Source organism: Barbus barbus (assembly GCF_936440315.1).
Source record: "Barbus barbus genome assembly, chromosome: 37".
Taxonomy (NCBI): domain Eukaryota; kingdom Metazoa; phylum Chordata; class Actinopteri; order Cypriniformes; family Cyprinidae; genus Barbus; species Barbus barbus.
The window spans coordinates 18,641,672-18,658,640 of NC_136715.1; the positions used below are offsets into that span (position 1 = coordinate 18,641,672).

Below are 16,969 nucleotides of genomic sequence, written 5' to 3' on the forward strand. Positions count from 1 at the left end.
GCAAACAAAGACAACCTTTGTTGCAATTAATGGTTGCATGTGTGTTTTTGTTTACCTAAGGCTACGTGACCGGGGTCGTATAAATGGGGAGGGACGCCCATCTTCATCAGTCATGCTCTCTGAACTTCGGAAGTGTTTGAACAGGAAATGAAGCTCGTCCTGTGTGGGTTGGTATGGAAGCTGGTGCAGTCGTTCTTGAGATGAGGAAGATGACTGCAAAGCAAGCAACAAACACAAAAATACATAAAAATACATGGCCACAACGAGTATAAAACATTTTTTTCTAAAAAACATCCTTTAAACCTATCAGTAATTGTCTAGGTCTGCAGAAATATGAGAATGTTTCACAGAGCTGATCATACAGGAACATTTTCACCTGCTTTGATCTTTTACTATTGAAAGGATTTAATGGTGAGTTCTGCCATTTTTTACGCATCCACTTGTTATTTCAACCCAAATGCTCTTCATTTTATTTTCATGGAACAAACAAGATTTCATTGTAGCTGAATGAGAGACACATACGGAGACGGTTGAGCTGGGAGGGTTGGTCCCATAACCCGAGGATGGAAGTGAAGCCAGAGACCACCGTCTCCCTTCCGCTCTACAGAGAGAAAAGAATGAGCATTTCAGGAGACCGAATGATATCCCATCATTTAAAACTATGTCAGTCCACAACAAATTAAATAATCATCACAATTACCACTATTATTATTTATATAATATATAATTACATCTGTAATATGGACCACCGCTAATACAAAGTCACCTTCAGAGTTCTTCAATTAACAGCTTCTGGCATACTCTTTCAAATAAAAAGAAAGCTAAATTTGCATTCAGGGGTTGGCAGAAATGGTATCTCACACACAATTATTATTTATTTCAATATCAGCATTAAAGGCTGTTTTTATAGCAAAAAATTGTGAATCATTTTTAAAAATGGCGACGCAAAGCATCAAGGCAAAAAAATAAAAAATAGCAGGAAGTTTATAAAGAGTACACAGAGTCCAAGAAATACATAAAGTGATTGAGGTTCGGCCACGTCATTGTGTGAAAAAGAGATTGGCTACCTGTCAGCTCGAGCCAGGTGGCTGAGAAGAAATAAAGAGGGATGAAGAGAGAGAAAATAGGCGACACGCTTAGTGAGCTCTATATAGAAAGATTAATAAGAATAAATGAGTCAACTGTACATAATGTAAACCTGACACTTAGTTAACAATGTGGTAAATTCTGAGGAATATCCAGATTGCTGGTCTGTCATCTATCTAATGAACAAGAAAAATATGATAAAGAGCGTTTGTCTACCTGCGGGCGAAAGGGAAGTTGACAGAGCAAATGGCAGTGGACACATTTCGTGGGCTGTCCAGAGGGCTGCTGGCAGCTGGAAGGGGAACAAGAGGAAATTTCAACAGAATACACAGTGTTATGTAAGCTAGAGGATTTAATAGAAGTCAGATGACCGCAGATGTTTCACAAATCACACACTATAGGACATTTATCTCCTTTCAGAACAATAATACGTGTCTGATTCACTGTCTATGGAGTTTAAAGCTGCCGTGTGTAATTTTTTTAATGTTTTGAAATATCTTCTCCGAGCTTAATAAGCAGAGACGGCTATAAGTAAGCCATTTCAAAGGTTGACTTCCCAAAAAAAGTTTAAAGGAATACTCCACTTTTTTTGGAAATAGGCTCATTTTACATCTCCCCTAGAGTTAAACAGTGGAGTTTTACCGTTTATCAATCCATCCAACCGATCTCCGGTCTGGCGGTAGCACTTTTAGCTTAGCACAGATCATTGAATCGGATTAGACCATTAGCATCTCGCTCAAAAATGACCAAAGAGTTTCGATAATTTAACTATTTAAATAGGAAAATCACAAGCGAATCACAAGCAAATGGTTCAGAAGATTCACAAACAACTCATTCAACTGATTTGATAATAAATTATTCTGATGATTCATGAACAAATCACTCAAGCAGATCTGTGCTCAAATCATGATTCGTCATTCTATTACTGATTCAAGTTAAAGTCACTAATCAAATGGTCCAATCACTGTAGAGGAAGATTACCAATGCAAAATGGTTTACCGTCTGTCTTTTCCTCAAACAAGCCTATAAAAAGATATATGATCGACTTCAATTGTGCTTTTTCTGTCATTTTTGTAGTCGATAGATATGGTTACTGACAAACTGCTGCGTGAAGACTCTTCAAAACACTCTTCTCCTTTTATGTTCTGAAGGAAACAATTACAGCATACAGGTTCAGATTTTTCACATTTGTTGGGGTGCTGAAGTAAACCCTTGAAGCAGTGTGGTAAGAGACAAGAGGGTGAGGAGTGGACAGGCTTATGTTGCGCCAGTTACATCAACCTCTTAAAGGTCACAGGCCAGCTCAACGTCAGCTGTCCTAGAGCGGGTGTCATGTGAGGGCGAGTATTACCTGTGTGGGCAGACAGAGGCGAAAGAGGGCGGGTGGGCGATGGCGTTCCAACACCAAGGCTCTTTCTATTACTGCTGCGACAGCTGCAACACAAACAAGAGGAGAGGGATTATTAAAAACCTTTCAACATAATCCAGCCCAGCTTTTATGGTCGACGGTGAAGTTAACAAAGAAAGTGACAAAGGATTTAATGATCAGCACGCTCTCAATAACCTAGGAATAATCCTATGAGTAATTCTGCAACATCTGCAGGCTCTGGCCATCAGAGGTGGTGTCCTTCAACACAGCTGTCATTTGCATTGAAAGACTCAAGTTGTGCATGTCGTTTATCACCAAACACCTCTTTCAGAGTCATGCATTGCACCTTCATGTCTTGCTGGATACATGATCAGTGCACACAGATATTTCACTATGCCACCATCAACACCAAAAAGCCATGCAACCATCTTACTATTATAGTGCGTCATTCTTCACTTAGACGACGCCTAAAATACAGTCCAAGTAAATAGCACACTATGTTTCGAGACACAGCCATAGCATTACCGTAAGCTCCACAGTGTGATTACTTAAATAGACGAAGAAATGCCCACGTGACGCGTTAAAAGTTGACACATTACAAAGTTTTGATCTCGTCTGATATCGCATGTTACCTTTTGGATCGCTTGAGCATCGCGCCCGTGACAAAATGAGCTTTGCTGCTGCCAGGCAACGCGCTCCAGGAACTTGGATCAGACATAATGGCAGACGATTACAGTGCCAACTATCCAAGCAACACCGAGCTACAGAACCAGAACCCCCTTGCGTTTCATGAGTCCGCCTCTTGACTGGAGAAACTCGTTTGGCTCGCATTGGTTCATCTCTGCTCTTTGTGTGACACGCTGCTGCTGTTTGCCTGGACTCGCCGTGCAACTTGGTAAAAGTTTAACGTTAGACGTCCACATTCTGGTTCAATCATCTTCCGATATCGCCTCGAAGTGGTACAAAGCTTAACTATTTACTTTCCAAAAAGCGACTTGCAGCGGATATCAGGAGCGAGTCCATGCTTGTAGGTAAGATGCTATGTTGTGGTTGTTTCTCGCGTGTTGATTGATTGCCGGGTGATACGCTTGGGATGTACCATCTCGCTGTGAAGAGGGGTAGCGGAGTCTAAACCGTGTGTTAGCTCTGGGTCTGAATAAAAGATGTCCGTTTTGATGGACTAACACCTGCGTTTTGTCGTAGAAATAGTAACTCTGCATCTTCAAAATACATATGTTTGTATTTTAAGCGAATTAGATGAAAGACATAGTGAATCTCAAAGATGGTATGACCCAACGTAAGCGTTTCCCTAGTGACGTCAAATCTTCACGTGAGAGCAAAAATAAAATAAAAAGAAATATACAGAGGAGGGTAATAAGTAACTGATTACATGTAATCTGGATTATATTATATCAGATTCCAAAAATGTTGTACTTGTAATTAGATTAAATTACATTTTAAAATACTCGTAATCAGACTAGTTACTTTGTATTATTATATAAAAACTCGATTACATATATTCACACAATAGCAATAAATTATTCATAATTTATTCATTCTCCCTAATTATTTTCTAAAATGCCTACATGACATGCAAGTAAACAAAATATTTCATTTTTTAGTAAGTGTTATTTTGATTGCTGACATTTTAAAATTATTTATTTTAATTTTTATGATTAATTAATAGCTTTTCATTAAACTCACAAACACCCTGCAGGTCCTTGATATAATGTAATGATAATTCACTTTATGTTCTTAATAACGAAGTGAATATATTTTCTTTGAATTTTAATATCAGTATGGTACAATATTATCTTATTTAAAGATAAACGAGTTAGGTTAAAAGTGTAGAAGTAATCAAAAGTAGTCTGATTGTATTACCTAAAATGTGTAATGTAATGGATTACGTTACTAACTACAATTTTTGTCATGTAAATAATGGACTACAGTTTGAAAGTAATCTGCCGAGCCCTGTGTGTGTGTGTGTGTGTGTGTGTGTGTGTGTATATATATATATATATATATATATATATATATATATATATATTCTTTTTTTATGTGTGTTTCTGTGTGTATATATAATTTCTTTTTTTTATGTGTGTGTGTGTGTGTACACCACACACATATAACAATTTACAATTTCTGATAAAAAATATTAATATAATAATTATAAAAAATTGAAAATTGTCGGAAATATCAACTTTGCACCTTCTAAATATATGCAAGTTAAGTGAATATTATGGAAGATATGGTATATCTCAAAGATGGTATGATCTGTAAGCATTCTCAGTAACATCAAATCTTCATGTGAGAGCTCATGTAATATATATGATACATACAAAAAAAACTTTTAGTAAATTACTATCACTTTTTTATTTAATGTTTTTGTTGGTATTTGTCATAGAAATATCAAATATGCATCCTCTAAATTATTTTTTTTTGCATGTTTAGTGACTTAATAAGTGTTTTTTCAAGCGGCATTACATATTCACATGAGAGTTAGTCAAAACAGACTGTAGTGAGTGGGGCGGGGCCGAGAGCCGTGGGAACGGAGCGATGCCGGTGGAGCTGATGATAATGAGCGACACCTGCACCACTCACCGGTCTCGAGTCCCACAGAGGAGCTCCGGAGGGATAAAAGGAGGAGTGACGACAGTGGAAGACGAGAGAGGACCAGGCCTGGACTTTATTTAGTGTTTTGAGTGCGGCAGTCGTCTGTGAGGGCCTGCCGCTTTACTTTTGTGTTTCTTTATTTTGTTATTAAAGTCTTTAAATGCTTGCCGGTTCCCGCCTCCTTCTTCCCATTCTATGAACTTTGTTACACAGACCATCAAATATAATGTATAATTAATGATTTTTAAAAATTAATTTCATTTTTATTAATGATTTTTAGCAATTCAATTCTTTTAGCAATTCAAATTTTTTGCATTTTATTTTTTATTTTATATTCTTTATTTTAAATATATTTTTAACATGACAGACAGACAGACAGACAGACAGACAGACAGACAGATAGATAGATAGATAGATAGACAGATAGACAGCAACCAACAACGACATGATCGGCTGAGAAAACAACAGTAGTTGATGACAGACAAATCAAAAAAGCTGTGAAAAATGAACCCTAAAAGACGTGTCTGTAAAATCACCAACAACTTCCAGAAAGCTGAGGTGATGCTCTGACAATCTACTGTCCTCAGGAGACTTTGACACAGATTTACAGATGCTACACATCAAGATGCAAACCTCTGACCAGCACCAAAAATAGAAAGGCAAGATTAGAGTTTGCAAAAAAGCACAAAGGTGAGCCAGAAGAGTTTTGTAACTGTGTTTATGGACCGATGAGACAAAGATGAACCTTTATCTAAGTGATGGGAAAACAAAAATATGGAGAAAACAAGGGAACTGCAATTATCCCAAGCATACAGCCTCATCTGTAAAGCATGGTGGAGGTGATGTCATGGCCTGGGCATGCATGGCTGTCTCTGGAACAGGCCCTCTCAACTTTACTGATGACTTAATGTATGATGACAGTAGCAGAATGAATTTGGAAGGGTACAAAACCATCTTTCCTACCAATATTCAAAAAAATGCCACCAGATTCATTGGGAAGTGCTTCATATTGCATCAGGACAATGACCCAAAACACCCTGCCAGTTCAGTCAAGGAATTTATAAGGGCAAAGAGATGGAAAGTCGTAGATTGCCCAAGTCAATCTCCAGATTTAAATCTGATTGAACATGAATTTCACAGCTGGAGAGGAGAGTAAAGGCAGAAACTCCCCAAAACAAGCAACAATTGGAAATGGCTGCATTAAAGGCTGGGAAAAGTATTTCAAAGGATGAGACCAAGAGTCTGGTGATGTCTATGGGTCACAGACTCACTGCTGTGATTGTGTGCAAGGGATCTGCAACAAAATAATAGCTTTTAATCTTTTATATCTGCCTTATGTTCAACTGTCCTAATACTTTTGCTCACATCAATGAGTGGGATCAACTCTAAAAGTGCTGTTCTTTTTATTTGGTAAAACATGTATGTGTTGAAACGGCTAATAATAAAATGTGACATTCTGTAGTTTTGTCTCATATTCAACTTTTAATCATATTTGCAAATGTCTTGACTCCACAGCCAACAGAGTAATTTTGTCTTTACTGTTCCAATACATAGATAGATAGATAGATAGATAGATAGATAGATAGATAGATAGATAGATAGATAGATAAGTAAAATTACGAAAACGGTCCATTGACTATGATTTTATATGATGAAAAATGAAGTACATACATGTGGGAGGAAGTATGGGCTTCAGGCTTGTTTCATATATAAAATACTAAAATATAGTTGTATGACGTGCAATTGAATTATAAAATTAATACTCTCATGTTACATAATCTGTCTTGTTGCGGGGGATTTTAAAAAGGAGATAAACAGCACCAAAATCAAGCGCATCCCATGTGCTCAGGTGCTTTTATCCATATGAATCATACGTACATGACATGAGCTTAACATACACATGTGAGTGTTCGTCCCATTAAATGAAAAAAACAATCAATGAGATGTGTTTGTCATGCTGACTTAACTGGAGACCGTTCTGTGTCTCTGCAGGATCGGAGCAGGTTTATGTAATGTTTTGGCGTGCGAATCAGCTGTCTTACCTCCAGGGATGAAGGGATTGTAAAGGACTGCAGGGGCTGCCTGGACTGCATGGACTCAGGATGATGGGGCTCTGGCTGGGTGACAAACTGAAAAGACACGTTTACATGCATTAGCACTCTGACTAAGTGCATGTGGACTGTTTTTTGTTGGTATGTCTTCATGCTCTCTGCATGACTGCAAATTAAAGTGCTTTAAGGATTCATTAAGTGGCATCATGATGCTGCAACACATGAAACATGACACGAATGAATGAGGGACTCTAAAAGGCCATCTTAGAGCTGCTGTAAGCAATGGCAGTCAATGGGACAGTCAAAAACCTGCCGGTTTTCATCCAAAATATCTTAAATTGTGTTCCGAAGACGAACAAAGCTTTTATGGGTTTGGAACGACATGGGGGTAAGTGATTAATGACAAATTTTTCATTTTGGGGTGGAGTAACCCTTTAACATCAATAATGAAAACAGCTTATTTCATGGAATATGTAACCATTGTTTCCAGGATTTTTTGATGAACAAAAAGTTCAAAAGAACAGCATTTATTTTATATATATCATATATAAATCTTTACTGAATAAAAGTCTTTACTATCACTCCGTAAGGCTTGTAAGGTTTTGTAAATAGTAAAACATCAGAGCATAGCTGCACTTTTTTTAGCTAATCAGCACCCTAGGTTTGTGGATGAATAGATAAGAGACATTCTGTTTTAGTCTGGCGAAGGTGGCTAACATCACTTACAGCATGTTTAAATGACATAATTTCCTCTATTAGCAGTTATCCTGATGGAAAATGTCACAGGAGATGAGATGGAATACATCATGTAAGATGAACAGCAAATGCATGCAACATGATTCATACAATCAGAGATCTGTCAGCATATGCACTGGATAATTAGAAGGGTTCTATATCAACATAAAACCATATAATCTCAAATTTCCGGCATTTTTGTCAACACTTTTCAGTCTAGTCCTGCGAGAAGCAGGTGTTTTCCAGCATAAAAGTTCAGTAAATTACTTTAATGTGTGACCTTCAAAGTCATTTATTGTTTACTGCCACTATAACTTTCAGTTCCACAAAATGCATTAGAGGCATCAAGATAAGGCCATTAACTGCAGGAAGCACAATTTCCCATGTTCCTTCATGCCATTCAATGTTGTCATCAGCCAAGTAGCCTAAAACATATTCAGGCTAACCCGACAGGTATTTACACGTCAAACTGAAAGCAGAATTAATGGAGCAAATCAAAATAGACGCAAGGCATGTTGTTAGCGGAAGCCAGTTTAGACAGGTATTGATTATTGTGACCTTGATGAGGGTAATGTGCTGTTTTAGTACTGACCGTTCTACACTTTGCACTAAAATATCCCCCAAAGTGCATGAGCCGTACTTCCATGAACTTTGGTTTGCGTAACAAATTTGTATCGTGGTGACCTAAAAGCTAACCGCAACATTAAATATGCATGACTGTAAAAATAGGGCTGCCACCGTCTGGCAGTTTTTATATTCTCACTGCATCGGATAGCAACAAGTGCTCTAGAAGTGTGAAGATGTTGTCATGGTGAAGAGAGAAAACTGGAGATGACCCAACTGTGAATACTACCCCCCTGTGCTCGGCAATCTGATGTTATGCCGCTTTCAACCATTCTCTGTGCATTTGCTTTCAGAATATGCAGTGTTTGATAAAGTTCAAGTTTAAGTTTATTTGTATGGCACTTTTTACGATACAAATCGTTGGAAAAAGCAGCTCTACAGGAAATTAAGTTTCCACAATATATTGATATATTACAGAACCTTAATATATTTAACTTATGGCAAAATTTGGTAATTCTGTATGTTGTCTGAGCATTGGCATCCTCTGAGGTCCTCTGAGAGGTTGGCATTATCTTTTCTCAGGTGTTCGGTCATCTCAGATCATTTAAGGGTTGGATCCAGACTGAAGCTTCTGTAATTCCTAGTTACCATGGGATGTTAATCCCGTGACAGAAACAGAGAAACAAATAGAGACATAATTAGCGTAGCTGCTGTTCCATCTAAGCAAAAATTATTTGTTCAACCCAAGCTAAAGAGTAATAATAATGTACATTTGTTCAGATATAACTGCAGTACAAGATTATAAGATGCATTATGGGAATGCTTGGCTAAAGAGATGTGTCTTTAATCTAGATTTAAACAGATAGAGTGTGTCTGAACCCCGAACGTTATCAGGAAGGCTATTCCAGAGTTTGGGAGCAAAAAGCTCTACCTCCTTTAGTGGACTTTGATATCCTAGGTACTACCAAAAGTCCAGAGTTTTGCGACCTTAGGGAGCGGGTTTGATTATAGCGTGGTAGAAGATGAGTTAGGTACACAGGAGCTAAACCATTTAGGGCCTTATAGGCAAGTAATAATATTTTGTAAATAATACGGAACTTAATAGGTAGCCAGTGCCGAGATTGTAAAATTGGGGTAATATGATCATATTTTCTTGACCTGGTAAGAACTCTAGCCGCTGCATTTTGGACTATCTGTAGCTTGTTTATTGAAGATGCAGGACAACCACCTAGCAGTGCATTACAATAGTCCAGTCTAGAGGTCATGAATGCATGAACTAGCTTTTCTGCATCAGAAACAGGTAGCATGTTTCGAAGCTTGGCAATGTTTCTAAGATGGAAGAATGCTGTTTTTGCAACATGGGAAATATGATTTTCAAAGGACAAGTTGCTGTCTAATATAACACCCAGATTTTTGACTTTAGAGGACGTAACAGTACATCCGTCTAGTTGCAAATTGTAATCCAAGAGATTCTGTGTACTGTTTTTTGGTCCAATAAGTAATATCTCTGTCTTATCTGAATTTAGTAGGAGGAAATTATTGGTCATCCAATCTTTTAAATTTTTTACACAATCTATTAGCTTAGATAGTTTAGAAGTTTCATCTGGTTTTGTTGAGATATATAATTGAGTATCATCAGCATAACAATGAAAACTAATCCCGTATTTTCTAATAATATTACAAAGGGGCAACATGTATATTGAAAATAGCAAAATAGAAAATAGGACCTAGGACAGATCCTTGTGGTACTCCATACGTTACTGGTGATAATTGAGATGACTCCCCATTTAAATGAACAAAGTGGTAGCGATCGGACAGGTAGGATCTAAACCATCTTAAAGCCTGCCCTTGAATACCAGTATAGTTTTGTAATCGATCTATGAGTGTGTCATGGTCTGTAGTGTCGAACGCAGCACTAAGATCAAGTAATACTAGCAATGAGATTCAGCCTTGGTCTGAAGCAAGACGCAAGTCATTTGTAATTTTAACAAGAGCAGTTTCTGTACTATGTTGAGGCCTGAAACCTGACTGAAATTCTTCATAGAGAGAATTTTTTGCAAGAAGGAGCACAATTGAGCAGACACAACTTTATCTAAAATTTTAGGCATAAACGGAAGACTTGAAAAGGGTCTGTAATTTGCCAGTTCATTAGAATCTAGTTGTGGTTTCTTAATAAGAGGCTTAATAATCGCCAGCTTGAATGGTTTTGGGACGTGACCTAAAGATAACGATGAGTTAATAATATTGAGAAGCGGTTCTTCTGCTACAGGTAACAACTCTTTCAGTAGTTTAGTGGGTAGAGGATCTAATAAACATGTTGTTGGTTTAGATGCACTGATAAGTTTATTTAGCTCTTCCTGTCCTATAGTTGTAAAGCACTGCAGTTTTTCTTTGGGTGCGATGAATGAAGCTGAAATACTAGACGCAGTAGAATCTACATTTGTTATTGTATTTCTGATGTTATCTATTTTATCAGTAAAGAAATTCATAAAATCATTACTATTAAACTGTGAGGGAATATTTAGATCGGTTGGTGTCTGTTTATTTGTTAATCTAGCCACTGTGCTAAATAAGAACCTTGGATTGTTTTGGTTATTATCTATGAGTTTGCGGATATGCTCTGCCCTGGCAGCTTTTAGAGCCTGTCTATAGCTGGACATACTGTTTTTCCACACAATTCTAAAAACTTCTAAATTAGTTTTTCTCCATTTGCGCTCAAGATTACGAGTTTCTTTCTTGAGAGAATGGGTATAACTGTTGTACCATGGCGCAGTACGTTTTTCTCTAACCTTTTTCAGTTTGAGGGGGGCAACAGCTTCTAATGTATTAGAGAAGATAGTGCCCATGTTGCTAGTCATTTCGTCTAGTTCATGTGTATTTATGGGTACACAGAGCAGTTGAGATAAATCAGGCAGGTTATTTGTGAATCTGTCTTTGGTGGCTGGAACAATAGTTCTGCCCGGACGATAACGCGGAGCCATATAACTAATATCAGTAATACGCAGCATGCACGATACAAGGAAATGATCAGTAACATCATCACTTTGAGGTACGATATCTATATCGGTAAGATCAATTCCATGCGATATAATTAAATCTAGTGTATGATTACAACGATGAGTGGGCCCTGTGACGTTTTGCTTGACTCCAAAAGAGTTTATTAGGTCAGTAAACGCAAGTCCTAACGCATCATTTTTATTATCAACGTGAATGTTAAAATCTTCGACAATTAGCACTTTATCAACATTGACATAGATCCTAGAGGAAATCTGCAAATTCTTTTAGGAAATCTGTATATGGCCCTGGCGGTCTATACACAGTAGCCAGAGTAAGAGACGGGAGAGATTTCTTTTGCATATCTAACAGTGTAACATTAAGCTGAAGTATTTCGAATGAGTTAAACCTGTAACCTGTTTTCTGAGTAACATTGAGAATATCACTATATATTGTTGCAATACCGCCGCCACGACCAGTCTGACGGGGCTCATGTTTATAACAGTAGCTTGGTGGAGTAGACTCATTTAGACCAAAATATTCATTTGGTTTAAGCCAGGTTTCAGTCAGGCAGAGTACATCAAAATTATAAAGTGCTTTGTATCTTCCTGTAGATACGATGCAGTGCTATTGGAACCCAACGCTTAAAATCCCTATAAATCAGCAGTAATCCTCAATTTGGAGATGCTTTTGCTGAAGCAAGGCTCCGGATATGGGCTCCTACACACTGGGATTGAAAATGTAGTGGGCTGTGGGGTCGTCTATATTCACTCCATGCTCAGAGTAGGAGGACAGGGTTGGAAAGCCGCAGTGATCATGTTGAAGTCAGGCAGAAACAAGTGTAAGAAAGGCAGGAAAACATTGAGAGAACGATAGGGATGCGATAAGGAGAGAGTCAGAACACTCAGACTCGTGTTCTCACTTAAAAGCTTGACTCATAGTAGGATCCTGAAAGTGTGATTAGAGCGTTCACTCAGTAGAAAGCACATCTGCAAACCTCTAAAGCAGGGGTTCTCAACCCTGGTCCTGGAGGGCGACTGTCCTGCAGAGTTTTGCTCCAACCTTGATCAAACTCACCTGCCTGTAGCTTACTAGTAATCCTGAACAGCTTAATTAGCTGGCTCAGGTGTGTTTGATTAGGGTTGGAGCTAAAATTTGCAGGACAGTGGCCCTCGAAGACCAGGATTGAGAAAGCCTGCTCTAAAGTATTAAACTGTAATGTGATGCAACATAATGTGCAACTATTCTAACAAAAGGCCATTTCACAATAAGAGATTGTAGTTTAGACAATTCTGACTAGTAGGGAATGGCAAACAATGTATAGTCCTGTTACATTTACTGTAAAACTGTTTTTTTTTTTTTAAATACAGCAACAACAGATGGGCCTATCCATAAACCGCCAATATTTGTATAGACAGTACACAAACACTATTAGGGTAACACATGTGAAACTAAAATAATGCAATAAACATTAAGCAACATAAGACGTAACATCACCCTAATAAATAATAAGAAATGCATATGAACTGAATTAAATGTAAAGCATAATGCATCACAACCTTTACTGTTTTTCCCATTGTAAATTACATGGTGGCTTTATTTTAAAATGAATTTTAACAATATTTTACTGTAAAAGTACATGCATTTTGTTAAATATAACTTTCTAATAAAAGGTCATTCATACTTTTTGTGTCACAAAACATATATTTTACTGTATTTTTTACAGTAAAATTACATGTCACATGCTCTTAAATATATTAAAATGTTTGTTTAGTAAAGACTGTTTTTCTGTAGCATTCTTTTTCCATTAAAATCTCAATCATTTTCTACAGTGTTCAAACATAGCTGAAACAGAAGAATCCAAGAGCTGTATAATCTACATAGGATGTTGTTATTCATGCATGACATTTAACGAAATGATTCATTTTGGGTTTTGAGGTTTAAGGACCTGACTGCTGTATGTTTGGGTAATGCGCATGAAACAAAAGGAAATATTCTGTCTCGTCACAAAATGCTAAATTTAATCCATAATGAGGTTTTTGAATCTCTTTGTTACACATTTAACGCTGAACCCCAGTGTGTCCCGTATAGGCTAGAACATTTTCTTCCGTACAGCAAACAGTGTGTGAATGAGACACTTCGTTACTTATTGTTCGCTCTTTAGTTTACATCAATACCAACCATAAAACACGCAGGAATGGAAGAAAAATTAACAAACGATGGGATTCTTTTGTACAAATTCGCTGCTGTCGCTGTCGACTCGTCTCTCACAACTTACCAGTTCCGAGGGGGTTTCCCCCGTCGCGAGTAAATAATTAATCACCAACATTTGAATAGCGAAAAGATATTTGAGCTTACTCCAAAGTGAGGGAGGGGATTTTCAGCTTGTCTCTCCTCTTCATCTTTAAGAAGCCCGTGAAGAACGATCAGGTGAAAATAACCAGCTTGTTTCAGATCTCAGAAGTGCCCATTTTAACATCTGCCAAGCGACCGCGTGAGGCTTTCTGCTGTAGACACTTCCTTAAAATAGACAAATTCTCAAGGAACACTTTTAGTTAGATTGATGTCATGTTTCTAAGCGAAAGTGACTGGTAGGCAGAGCGAGTGGGAGATGATTGAGATTGAATGGTGCGGTCATCTCCCATGTGATTGCTCAGGGGAGGTGTGCAACAACACACAGGTGGAAAAAAACAAACAACACCAAAAAACCCCGAGAAACCATTGGAAACTGTCATTTCAATATATGTGAGGCATTTTACTTTGATAACCTGCCATGTAATTACAGTTTTCATGCATCAGAGCAGCTTTTGACCAATGTTGCTTGTGTGGCAAGCCGTTTTAACACGTATTCATTAAAACGTTTTACTATATTGTACTATTTTACTGTTGTTTTATATTTACCTTTTCAGTTAGTCTTATTCCTTTGCTATACTAGAGACTATTACATTGTTATTGGTAACACATTGCTGATTTCTGCATGTATGTAAGTTTTTAACCTTAAAATATCAGTTTTAATCTTAAAATATCACAAATGCCTGTGATATTATGTAAATTTTAAAAAGGATGGACTGCATTATTGAAGCAACACATCTGCTGTAATTATGACAATGAATTCCACTCACTCAACTGTAGGGGGCTCCGAAGTCGCAAAATATAAATAAATAAACTATGTACAATTTGTCACAGTCACAATATTCTAAACATTTATTGAAGACGATGAAATAAACAAAATAAATGTTATTAAGGAGCTGGTAGAAAACATCCATGCCAAACTGGACACGGACATTGATGAGTCCAAGATTTCTAGTGACAATAAACCATTGAATCCTCAGGAGGGCGATGAGATGAAAACAGCTCCAGAATGAGAAAAAAAAAAAATCAACAATGGCGAGTCAAGATTCAAAACTGAATGGGCTGATGACTAGTGATAGATACTGGTCTGGGAACAAATCACAGAAGAAAGCAAAATAAAAAAGCTCAAAATGATTTGGCAACAAAAAGGAATGGAGTTAATAAAGAGAAAGAAAATTAGAAACAGATGCCGCTCATTTACTAATCACATGATCAGGTTAAACAACTCGGGAGACCTGTGTCCGTGGCCTGCCGACAGCACTTACAACTAACAAAGGGAAACACATGGGTAGGGGAAACAATTCACAAGACATAACAAAGAAAAAAAAAAGAATTACTCCAGTATCCTGATAGTTTGGCTCATTAATAGTAGTTAAATTAGTCTGCGCCGATAGCCTTCTGACATACAGTGCTGTTGCGCCACAGGCGTCACAAGTTCGAATCCCAACTTGAGGACCTTTCCCGGTCCTGCCCCCTATTTCTCTTCCACTTTGCTTCCTGTCAGCTCTTATCTTTCCTATCAAAGTAAAGGCAAAAATCCCAAAAATAAATCTTTAAAAAAAGTTATTAAATTTATAAGTGCTAGTAACATAATAGATTAATTCGTTAATTCAGGGAATACATGTTAAAATGGCTTGCCATAACATATTTCAACAATGTGCATTAACTGCCATTTAGTCACAGGTGGAAAAACAAACAACACCAGAAACCCTTAAAAGAGTCAACTGGAAACTGTCCCAATACTAGGGTTTGTTCTTACAATATCTATAATACATTTTGTCTCAATACCTTGGCATGTTATTAATGATTACAGTTTTCACGGTCAGGGCAGCTCTTGACCAATCAGCTGATTGCATTTCCTGGCTGCAAAAGCAGGCGTGCAGACATGCACTTTGCACAAACCAAAAGTATTGCTTCCTGATTACAAATGCTGACATCAATGCAATGAGCTAATTCAACGCTTGCACATCCTTAAGAGGGTATATGTTGTTTAAATCCTCTGACAAATATGTTATAGAAGTAGGAGTTTTCAAAATGCTCTGACTGAATAACTTGGTGTTGATATTACTATCAACAGGAATTATGGTAAACATTTTAGGGCTTTCCTCTCTGTTCTCTTCTCTTTGTGTTGAGGACTGCAAAATAAGAGAGAGCTGAGGTCTCTCAGTTACTATGGTGATGAGGACCTACCTTCTCCTCTGCCTCTCTTCTTTTGCTGATTATAAATCGGTGATAAACAGAAGTGAACTCAGCAAACACACAGAATGACTAACTGTGTCACAACCACTTCTGTTTTTTGGATTAAAAATAAAATATATTGGTGGTACGTACAGCAACCGCAGAATCTGATTAATTGCAGCATGACCGCAGATTTTTATGCACGCATCATCATTCACTTTCTTTTAATAATAATAAAATCTTGATTAGTCTTATGCTGAAATGAGAACGTTTTGGCCTCTCAGCACATGTAAATGTCAATCACTGTCATGTTTATATTTTTTGCTTGTCACATGTAATAAAATATCATTGGGAGTTTACAGAATATGCTACTATAGTAACTTTTAGCTGGTTAACCTACAAGATTCAGCAGGTATTAATGTATTTTTGGGGATTTCTAGAGGTAGACATACTGTCAATACAAATTTTGACCACGAGATGGCGACAAAACGCGACATATGGCTTCGCGTTGTGCCTTACAACGCCCCTAGCTGTTATAAATTCACTGTAAATCATTGCTTCTTGGGGCTTATTGCTTACTTCATTATTTTAAATAAAATACATCCAGAGTTATTTATTCAAGTTATTTATTTTCAGAAATGTTCTTTATATGTGCAAAACAGGAAGATAATACCGTTTTTGTTTAACTTAAAAAAAAAAAAAAAAAAAAAACTGATAACAGAATTTGTGACATAGTCAAACAAAGCAATTCGCTTTAAATATTTACAGCAAAATCAGACTACATGCAGTTTTAGCTTAAAATAAAAAAACGAATATAATCAATAATTATGGATTACAAAATTATAATAGCCTATTTGAAAAAAAAGCTAGCTAATGCTAACTGGTTAGCTATATAGCTACCTGATGCTAACTTGAGGTAATTTTTAAATATAAAGTCCAAATATTTTGATTCAACTAACTAGTTAGAATATATTTGATGGAAAAACAAAAGATTTGATGTTCAGAATAGAATAACTAGAGTAATTGC

At 37.1% G+C, this 16,969-nt stretch overlaps 1 protein-coding gene across 2 annotated transcripts in view; it reads right to left on the minus strand.

Annotated features, from left to right (window-relative positions):
- Positions 1-13,895, minus strand: part of LOC306857186 (microtubule-associated serine/threonine-protein kinase 3-like) — a 52,747-nt gene extending 38,852 nt beyond the window's left edge. Inside the window, exons 1-6 of one of the 2 annotated variants that reach the window (XM_079396973.1) lie at positions 13,771-13,895; positions 7,111-7,197; positions 2,438-2,520; positions 1,303-1,378; positions 523-601; positions 56-213 (exon numbers count right to left, since the gene is read on the minus strand). In XM_079396973.1, coding sequence (XP_079253099.1) covers positions 56-213; positions 523-601; positions 1,303-1,378; positions 2,438-2,520; positions 7,111-7,197; positions 13,771-13,814 — 527 coding nt within the window. In that variant the 5' untranslated portion in view covers positions 13,815-13,895. Of the gene's footprint in view, positions 1-55; positions 214-522; positions 602-1,302; positions 1,379-2,437; positions 2,521-3,087; positions 3,540-7,110; positions 7,198-13,770 lie in introns of those variants that run through there. The other variant, XM_079396974.1, reaches the window with a different exon arrangement.
- Between the last annotated feature and the right edge of the window lie 3,074 nt (positions 13,896-16,969).